The sequence below is a fragment of the Micropterus dolomieu genome, linkage group LG11, assembly GCF_021292245.1.
Source record: "Micropterus dolomieu isolate WLL.071019.BEF.003 ecotype Adirondacks linkage group LG11, ASM2129224v1, whole genome shotgun sequence".
Taxonomy (NCBI): domain Eukaryota; kingdom Metazoa; phylum Chordata; class Actinopteri; order Centrarchiformes; family Centrarchidae; genus Micropterus; species Micropterus dolomieu.
This window is the reverse complement of record NC_060160.1, coordinates 4,366,898-4,377,568: the sequence shown is the minus strand read 5'-3', so window position 1 is coordinate 4,377,568 and position 10,671 is coordinate 4,366,898. Positions and strand designations below refer to the sequence as shown.

The window sequence follows — 10,671 nt, the reverse complement described above, 5'->3', positions numbered from 1 at the left end:
TTTCACTGGGGGGGGGGGGGGGGGGGTCCCAAAACCAGTCAGTATCTGGTGTGATCACCATTTGCCTCACCCAGTGCAACACATCTCCTTCGCATAGTTGATCAGGTTGTTGATTGTGGCCTGTGGAATGTTGGTCCACTCCTCTTCAATGGCTGTGCGAAGTTGCTGGATATTGGCAATCCAGAGCATCCCAAACATGCTCAATGGGTGACATGTCCGGTGAGTATCAGAATCAGAATCAGCTTTATTGTCAGGTATGTGTACACATACGAGGAACAGACAGATTGAGACAATAGTCCAATGAGCAGAGTGCAAATGATGCAGGAGTAAATTATTATTACCATTATTGTTGTTATTATTATGTACATGTTGGAGGTGGATGTGATGTACAGGTGCACATACACATACAAGCATACATGTACACAGTGATGGAGCACAGTGCAAAAGATGCTGGAATAAATAAGTATTATGTGCAGGTGCTATGTACTTGAGGTAGGTGGATTTGGTATACAGTACATACAATATGCAAAATGACAATATGAACAGTATGAAAAGCTCTGAAATAGAGTGTGATGAATAAATAATAGGTGGTAGCCAGTAAACAGGTGGCTGATTAGAGACAGATTTACTGGGTTATTGAACAGGAATTGTTGTGAGTCTGAGTCAGCAGTTCATCAGAGTGATGGCTTGGCCGTACAGTGCTCTGTAGTGCCTACCAGAGGACAGTTGGAACAGGTTGTGTCCGGGGTGAGATGGATCTGCAGTGATGTTTCCTGCCTGTTTCCTGACTCTGGAAAGTCCTGAATGGAGGAATCTTTTCTGCAGTCCTGGCTGTCTGTTGTAGTCTGCTCCTATCGTTTTTGGTGGCAGATCCAAACCAGTGATGGAGGTACAGACTGTATGGTGTTTTTAGTCAACAACTGACAATATTTCAATAGTATTCAGTTTTCACATCAAACTGGGGGGATAAGAATTAATAACTGCTCTAATAATAAATTCTAAATTTAAGTAAACTAAAATAAAGTGTTTAATTTCAAAAATAAATAAATAAAAAGTGTAGCTTGAAGTGATGAAGTGCAGTCTTAACCAATTTACACTCAACACATCTTAACAAATGAACAGCTATAATGCCTCTTCTCTTTCATTCCCTCTTATTGAGTTACCACTTTCCTACTTTCTCTTGTTCAGTGAGAAACGTGAACTCTAACTTGTCCTGCCAGCAAGGATTGGAGATATATGAAATATTCTAGTTTTGAACTGCCCGTGGGAGGAATGTACATGTAAAAATCTGTACATTCTTGGTTAAAAGCCATGTGAAATCTCTTTTCTCTTTTGCTTTCTCTCCCTGTGTGTTTCCAAAACATCTCCGGTGTATTAACTCACGGACTCGCTATGCCTGTCGGAATGCATAGATTTGATTGGCTGAGCAGCATTACATGAGACGATTGGAGTACATGCGATTGGTCTGTGAGTTTCCTGGTCCGCTAAACCAGTACAGTAAATGCTAGAAAAGCTGCACGGGTAAAAAAAAAAGAAACGCTCCGTCACGAGGTAGTAATTCTCAATAATAAATCGGCTGTAGGTCTGGGTCTGGAGAGGACAGCGGCTGGGTCCGGATCCGGACTGCGGCCCGCCTATTAGTGACCTCTGGTGTAGAGGAAGAAGAGCAGTGGGGAGAGCACACACCCCTGGGGGGCGCCAGTGCTATTTGTCTGGGTGCTGGATGTGATGTTCCCCAGTCTCACCTGCTGACTCCTGTCACTGGTCCACTGACAGGTGGAGGCTGGCAGGGTGAGCTGGGTGAGTTTGGTGCTGAGGATGTCCGGGATGATGGTGTTGAACGCCGTCCTCGAACAAGATCCTTGCACATGTCCCTGGAGAGTCGAGGTGTTGCAGGATGTAATGCAGTCCCAAGTTGACTGCATCATCCACTGACCTATTAGCCCTGTAGGCAAACTGCAGGGGGTCCAACAAGGGGCCAGTAATGTCCTTCAGGTGGGCCAACACCAGTCTTTCAAAGGACTTCATGACTACAGATGTCAGGGCGACACGCCTGAAGTCATTTAATCCAGAGATGGAGGGTTTTTTGTGGACCGGGATGATTGTGGAGCGTTTGAAGCAGGCGGGAACTTCACACAGCTCCAGTGATCTGTTGAAGATCTGTGTGAAGACGGGGGCCAGTTGGTCTGCACAGATTTTCAGGCAGGATGGAGACTGTAGAATTTAAAAAGTTACAACAAAGCTGACATTTTTTACCAAATGTATTCCAGTGTTTTCTTTAAAATATAAACTGCTGGACTTTAGGCCAGATGATTGCATCAGAATGTTGATTAAACCGTTGTTTGTATCCTCTTTGTAATGTGAAGAAAACTGACACCTCTTTGTTTAGTGCCAGAAGGACTGTTTTGTTTTAACTGTTTCATTGAAACTAAAGATAGGGTGTCAACCATTTTTAGGACAAGCCCTGTTGTTCTCTATGATTAGTTTAGAGCAAAAGAGTGTTTATTCCTGTAAATTGAAGGGGGTTTCACGTCTGGGATCAGCGCACTTTTGTCTGACCAAAAGTAATGAATACAATAATGGTACAGCCTTCCTTATTGGGTGACGAAGAAACCAACCAAACAACCAATGACTATGGACCTAAGCAATGTGGAGGAAAAAGGACCCGCCATTTTGTGAGAATCGAGACTGTAAGCTGTGGATCTGGGAGGAGAAACAGCTTTTCAGTCCACTGCCGGAGGCGGCTTTAGCTCAGTCTGTTAGGACTTGACTAGAAACTGTGAATCCTTACAATTGGACCAAGCCTCTCCTTTCTCAAAATCTGAAAACTTAACAAGACACAGAGACCGTGGCAGTGGGGGAAGGTGACTGTTTGAAGATGGTGTTGGAGTGGGGGAGAGGTGTGACTGTGGGCTTCTCAAACCTACAATAGAAACCATTCAGCTCGTCAGCCAGTCGTTGAATACCAGCAGAGTTGGGGGATGGTCTCCTGTAGTTAGTATCTCCAGGCCTCTCCACACAAACACAGGGTCGCTGGCTGTGAAGCTGTTTCCTAGCTTTTCTGCTTTGATCTCTTTAGTCAGTGTGTTCTTGGCCTGGTTGTACAGGTCTCTGTCCCCACTTCTGAAGGCCTCCTCTTTGGTCTGAAGACGTTTTTCTGTGAACCAGGGTTTTTGGTTGTTGCATGTGCATTGACTCGTTGGTCCATTTTTTCACAATCTTTACAACAAGTTTAGCAGATTTCACTCGCTGCCTGTAAGTGGGGATAAGATGAACCAGACAGTGATCAGAGAGTCCTAAGGATGCACGGGGAACAGAGCGATAGGCGTCCTTTAATGTAGTGTAGCAGTGGTCCAGTCTGTTAGTGTCCCCGGTGGGACACTTAACATGCTGTCTGTACTTTTGAAGTTCATGGCTGAGGTTTGCTCTGTTAAAGTCCCTGAGAACAATGAGCAGGGAGTCCGGCCATGTGTAGTAACGCCTCACTAACACAGGTAAACGGTGACCAGAACAAACGAGGAAAACTCCAGCTGTGAATAAAAAGGTTTAAAGTTTAATAATAAGGTCTCCAAGTGAGGGCTACATGATTGCTTCAACATTATGACATCTGTACAACAACCTTATGTAGAGACAGAGTCCCCCTCCCCCCCTTTTTCCCCGTAAACTCCGTTACGCAATCTGCCCAGATTAAATCCCGGTAAGTGAAGTGCGCTGTCCAGGATGTTCTTGGTGAGCCAGGACTCGGTAAAACAGAGGGCGGCAGATCTGCAGAAGTCCGAGTTAGTTCTGTTGAGGAGCAGCAGTTCATCCATTTTGTTGGCCAGAGAGTGGACATATGCCAGGTGGATACAAGGTAGCGCAGTGCGAACACCCCGCTGTCTCAGATTAACCAGCGTGCCAGCACGCTTTCCCCTTCAGCATCTCCAGTAGATCCCAAACAGAGCTGTCCGTTGTTTAAGAGCTCTTCTCTGCTAAATGTTACCAGAGAGGGACGGCAGAAAACAGGGTTAATAAACAAAAACACAAAAAGCACTACGGAGCGTATTCCAGAGGCTGCCATCCTCCACGGCGCCATCTTGAAGGCACCATTGAAGAAATGTAATGTTTTCAGCTTCTAAGAATTGTGTACAGATTCTTGCAACATCGGGCAGCGCATTATCATGCTGCAACATGAGGTGATGGTCGTGGATGAACAGCACAACAATGGGCCTCAAGATCTCGTCATGGTATCTCATTCAAAATGCCATCAACAAAACGCACCTGTGTTTGTTGTCCATAACACACGCCTGCCCATACCATAGCCCCACCGCCACCATGGGCCACTCAATCCACAACATTGATATCAGCAAACCCCTCACCCACACAACGGCATACACGCTGTCTGCCATCTGCCCTGTACAATGAAAACCGGGATTCATCTGTGAAGAAAACACCTCTCCAAAGTGCCAGATGCCATCGAATGTGAACATTTGCCCACTCAAGTCGGTTACGATGACGAACTGCAGTCAGGTCGAGACTCCGATGAGGATGACGAGCATGCAGATGAGCTTCCTTGACACGGTTCCTGACAGTTTGTGCAGAAATTCTTTGGTTATGCAAACCGATTGTTGCAACAGTTGTCCAGGTGGCTGGTCTCAGGCGATGTTGGAGGTGAAGATGCTGGATGTGGAGTTCCTGGGCTGGTGTGGTTACATGTGGTCAGCGGTTGTGAAGCTGGTTGGATGTACTGCAAAATTCTCTGAAACGCCTTTGGAGACAGCTTATGGTAGAGAAATGAACAATGATAAAATGTTACCAGGCTGGTGAGCAGCTTCCGTATTTGCACCTGTAGTGGTACTTCCTATAAATATGAACAATGCAGAACGGACCATGATTCACTTGAAACAAATATGGAACAAGAGATATAAATATAAATTATTTCTATATTCAACAAAATTGTATCATGACTGACTTCACATATTTTACTATAAATCTGGTTTCTGTGGTGCAACAATATGAAGAAGCCGCGTGATAAACTGTTACTCAGAGTGAGTGAATAATAAATCCATCCAACCATAAAGAAATGCATTTCAAATGATTCAAAGTCAAAGCATGTCCTTGCAGCATTTTGAGCATGAATCTTCTGTCCACCTTCGGTAAGTTTTCATGTCCGTGGAGAATGAAATCACGTTGTGTGCATGAAGACATAATTAATTTCCAACACTGCTGAGTGTAAAGCACGAGGATGATGAAAATCCCCACCTGCTTTTTGTACTGTGTTTTGCCTCATACTGACTTATATGCTCACAATTGAGAAATGACAATTAAGTACACTTTAAAACCCCAAGATACTTGATTTTGAGAGTGGCAATGATTGGATGCTACTATTTTCCCACTGGAGGAGCAAGCTGGAGAATAATGAAAAGAATGCAAACAGTGGTTTTATTAACTAATGGTGTCATGGTGTTTCCATGACACCATTGGGGTTTTGCTGCCATGACCTCAAATATCTCTCCACTGTCAACTATCTGATAAAATCAAAATGTTCCCCAAATAAATCTTTAAAAAACAGCATCACCAAGATGACCAAATTAAAGCTTATTAATCACTGAATGTAAAGCTGTGAATGAAAACCGCCACTTTGCTCCTGTTATGTCACTACTACTGCAGATGAGGCCACTCAAATGGGGAGTTCACCAACACTGACCCTCCGAAATTCATCTTTTGAAAGTGTGTCTTTTCAGAACGGCTGCAACACTATAAGACACAATGTCATCATAAGCAATGAATCAAAACAAATGTGATTTCCTTTTTTTGTATTTTTGTATAATGCTGCTCAGTTATAGTTGAAATATTAGCAAAAGACAAAGAGTCCACAGCCACGTTAGCAGCGCTGTAAGGCTGTACTTTGGCACAGCAGTGCTTGGAGCTAAATGCTAACATCAATGCTGATATTCACAATATTAACATGCTGAGGTATAATGTCTTCCAAGTTCACCAGTTTAGTTTAAAATGTTAGCATGCTAACATTTGCTAATTAGCACCAAACACAAAGTGCGGCTGAGGCTGATGGTTTTATGACCAGATATTTGGAAAGTATGGGACAAACTAAAATGTTTGACCTGATGATGGCGGTACAGGAAAAGTCATGCGATCACCAAGTCAGTAGGGCAAGTTGGGGAACCATTTTGTGTGTTTCAAACTTTGTCCATTTAGAAGATATTTCACTAGACAAATAACACCTTTGACCTGGTGGTGGCGTAAGAGAAAAAGTTAGATAATCACTCCTTCTCCAGGGACAAAACTTCATGGCAACCCATCCGATAGTAGTCCAAAGTGGTGGAACGACCGACCAGCAGATTGACATTACCTTGACTTTATAAATTGATATATCTTGACATCTACAAGATGGACAAATTTGGAACAGATATTTAAATAGCTCAAGTGTTTATACATGTGTGTATAAACTACTGTGCCCTCTACTGATAAACATAAAGTGCCTGAGTGTCCCTGAGACTGAATTAAAATCAGCGTGACTCCAGCAGAGCGTATGCATCCCTTAAAGTCTCATCCAAGCACATTCCAATAGAACAGTATAAAGTCTGTGATATGTGCCTGCATACTTTGTCTGTGTGTGTGTCCTTATGTATTATAAGGCTCCATTGATGTGATGCGGTCTCGTCTCTGGGACCATCAGGTTTGCTTTTCACAGTGTGTTGTGTGGAACTGAAAGCTCGTCAGGTTGCATTTCTCTGGGATATGAAGTGCACTCAAAGTTCTCACATGGGGCTGCGCACCTCACCGCAGGTTAACGGCAACAAATCCATCAGCACTGCTTCAAAACAAGCAAAGAAAACCTTTAAACTGCTACATCTGGAATAGGAAAAGCTGACACTGGTTTCTTGTTCATGATGTTTTATTCAGCTTGATGTGGGTGCACATTTAGTGGAGAAAGTCACTTTGACTTTTTATACTTTATTAGAAAATCCTTGTTACAGTAGTTTTACGTCATGGACTTTAAAGTAGCACTAATCAATATGTTTAATGTAATTAATGTATGTAAATGTAATTATCAGCTGCCTCTACAGTTCCCCTCTACAGAGCGTTTTTCTCCCATCTTTCAGCCCCATGTTTGGTTTTAGCAGCTGTTTGTTAACATGTTCACCATTTTAACTTTATAACGAGATAATATGTTACCTTTGCTGCTCCGTGTCTGCTCAACGTGCAAATAAGCAACTGTTTGCTAACAAGTTCGCCATGTCAACTTAAAAGATGATCATATGATAGTGTTGTGTTTACAGCTTGTTCTGCTGGACCAGTGGCCAAAATCAATTAATGCCGCTTTTAGGAATCTGTTGCAGTGTGATTTGTACCAAATTTATCATCCATTTCTGTTTTAAAATAAAATGTTAGACTGTTTCTTATTTTTTGGTCATGTAGATCAAGTACATTAAATGGTGTGGGATATTTAAATTTAGCTTTAGCAATATGTAGTTAGCCTGGCAAAACTGTGGACAGACACGATCCATGAAATTGTATATTTTATTTTTACAATGCCTAATTTAGATTTTTGTGAGTTTTGGAGATGTAGAAGAAAGAAGCTAAATGATGCAATATGTTTCTTTCTGGTCTGAATTAATGCTTGGTAAGATGCTTTCCAGACTTCCTTTGAAAATCAAATGGAAAACTTGGCTCACAGGATACAGGCGTCTAGTTTGGCAGTAGCGTTTAACATTATCAGCAGAATGCACAGTGGGGGGTATTGGTAAAGCCATCAAAAACAGGTAACAAGGTGTAGCAAATTACATTCAATAAGGTGCGCGTGTTGTCCGTTTACAAGTCATACACCTCAGCTTCTGATATCACAAACAGAGCATCATGAAATGGACATACAGTAAATTAAAAGACTCTTCTGTCCCAACATGATCAGTTAAGTCACTAATAACTATACCAGCTGCTAAAACTGTTTCATGTATGACAGGGTGCAGATAACATTAGGCTTTTAAAAACAATTCCTGGATAATGTTACGCCCATAACTTAGTCTACTGCTAGGTTTTACTCTCACATATGTAATATATGTCTCCTTAAAGAGAATTAATATTGATTAGAACCTGCTGGACAGATGTTTACTAAGAAATTTGACTAGCTATTGTGTGTGTTTTTATGTTGACGTTTTATCTGTCTGCAAACAAAAAGAAAGTGGATTCAATCTTAATATAACACTTAAGTGTTTTGTTTTGCCATATTATCATAATATAATCATACACATGATGAATAGGGGTTTTGTAAGACTTTTGAAGGACAATGAGACATGTTACCTGAGAAGGATAAACAACAAACCACAGAACAGCAAAATCTGCGTTTTCCTGATATTGGTACTGATTGTTCTGACTCGTGTCTTCTAGCATTCTCATATAACATGCTTTTTGATAAATGCTTTAAAAAAAATCTAATTTAATATGTATAAGATCAGAAAATAAACAACAAGCCTAAATGTGATGGCACATGTCCTTTCCGTACAGATGACAAAGAATGCAGCTGCAGTTATTTTTTTCTTTTTCTCTCCAGCCAGAAATTGATTTAGGTTTAGAAATGTTTTCTGAACTTGTGCCAAAACTAAATGCTGTGTCACTTCGTCTGCTCACAGACAAGAAGAAGAAGGAAAGAGAAAAGATGTAAAGAGATTATCTCATTTGTCGGGATTTGCTCTGACTTGAACGCAGATTTAATAAAAAAGAAAGAAGAACATTTAGAAAATTACAAATATTGTGAGTTGTTATAAGCAAAAAAGGGAGCTGGAACAAAAATGTTATTATTAAATTAGTTTAACTGATGTGTGATTCAGTTTATAATGTGAAATTCACTCACATTTGAATAATGGCTCATTTTGTTTTATCAGATTAAATTGCTGCATCACCGGAAAGTATCTGCATGCTGCAGAAAGCACAGATTGAGAATGTGCCTAAAATGTCCTGTCCTGATACCTGGTAATATTATTCTTGTCCTGCTGGTGTAGACACGCCCATCCAGAGCAGTATGATTTGGAAATATTGCTTCACTCATGTTTTCATAGTTGCTTTGTTGTTCCTTTTAAGTTACTGAGCACACAAACAATGTAGCTGAAGACAAACACATATTAGAAACATGCCCTGGATAATACAATCTACCTGATACCTGCGCTGCCTGTCACACCATAACGCTGCCTTGCATTTCTGCTGTATTGATCTGAGTGCTCGTCCCAACATGGCTAATGCAGTGCTAGCTTCACTCTCAGGTCCAAACATCACTTAGCACTGACGATCAAACACAAGCGCACCCACAGACATTTAGAGTGCAGCGATGATTTGTTCAGACTTGTGGGGAATTGGCCAGCAGGCAGGTAAAACATCCAAATAGATTTTCTAATAAATCCTGATGCTGACAGAGTGCATGTGTGCAACATTTTGACGGAAGTCATCTTACAAACCACCACCTGGGTAACATTAGAAACCTCCTCCTGATTGAGTTACAGACCCTTTTTTGTCAGCAGCCATGTCTTAATTGCCCAGTTTTGAAAAGCTCTTAACCTGTTCCGTCTCTTCTGTAACCATCTGGCCTTCAAGACATTACTGATGCAGAGGCTGAATCACTAAGAGATACCCGGTTTCACATTTTCAACCTGTTACAGGGAAAGACAGGTCTCCTAATGAGTCTGTTGCTTCAGGATTTCAGGACAAGCTGGCCTCTGTTAAAGCAATAATCCACCTGAAAAATACTGTAACACTAATATAAAAACACCTGGTGATGCATTTCTCATCATCACAAGATAACAATGTAAGACAGACTAATGTAAATTGTATTTCACTCAGGTTTCATTGCTCCCAGGTTGCTTATTTTCAGATTCCTACATTAGAACCTACTTTTGTTTGTATTGGTATTTTCTATGTCATCACAGTGTAATGTACACTAGATGCCTTACACTGTTTGTTAGCGAGCTACATGCATATCATATCTTTGTGACTGTAAATGTGACTGGATCAAGTCTTCCAAGAGGCCAGTTTGAAACATGAATCGTCATGTAACTGACTTTTGTGGTTGCTCATCTGCTTTCCTTGACCTGAAAACCAAACTTTATCAGCCTCACAGGCCAACATGACTGGCAACATGTGCTGTTTCAGTTTGATTTGCCTCGGTTTACATGCGTTCCCAGATAAAATCTTCATCATCTAGCCTCCCTGTCCACCATGAGGGGTTTTAAACTAAAAGTGTACACAGCGTCAAATTGAGTTACGGCTCCATGTCAGTAAACTGTTTCCCCCGCTCCTGTTATTGCTAGAGCCAGAAGCTGACATCGTGATTGTCCTTGTCCGATTAGGCCGATCAATGAGACTGAACAGAGGAGAGAGGAAGAAGAGGAGGAGGAGGAGTAGAAGGAGAACTGAGGGATGTGTCTGTGTGTGTTGAGGAGGGGGCAGCTCCTCCCATAACTAAGTTAGCGTGCTGCGCTGGAGGTCCATGTTTACAGGGCAGGCGAGGGAGTTTCCTTGACTCAGTGGACGGCTCTGAGAGCGGAGAAGGCAGCAGCAAGCTCTCTCACTCTTTTCTCTCTGGTTATTTGTGCAATTCATCCCTCACTGTGCTGCGACTGGCGACCTGCACACACAGGCTGATCCAGGACTAGCTGGGGGGGGGGGGGGGGAGGGGGGGGACAC

General features: G+C 42.1%; 1 protein-coding gene across 1 annotated transcript in view; it reads left to right on the top strand.

Annotated features, from left to right (window-relative positions):
• The first annotated feature begins 4,314 nt into the window (after positions 1-4,314).
• Positions 4,315-10,671, top strand: part of LOC123979367 (neuroblast differentiation-associated protein AHNAK) — a 20,708-nt gene continuing 14,351 nt past the window's right edge. Inside the window, 2 exon segments of the mRNA XM_046063272.1 lie at positions 4,315-4,395; positions 7,934-7,961. Of these exon segments, the coding sequence (XP_045919228.1) occupies positions 4,315-4,395; positions 7,934-7,961 (109 nt within the window).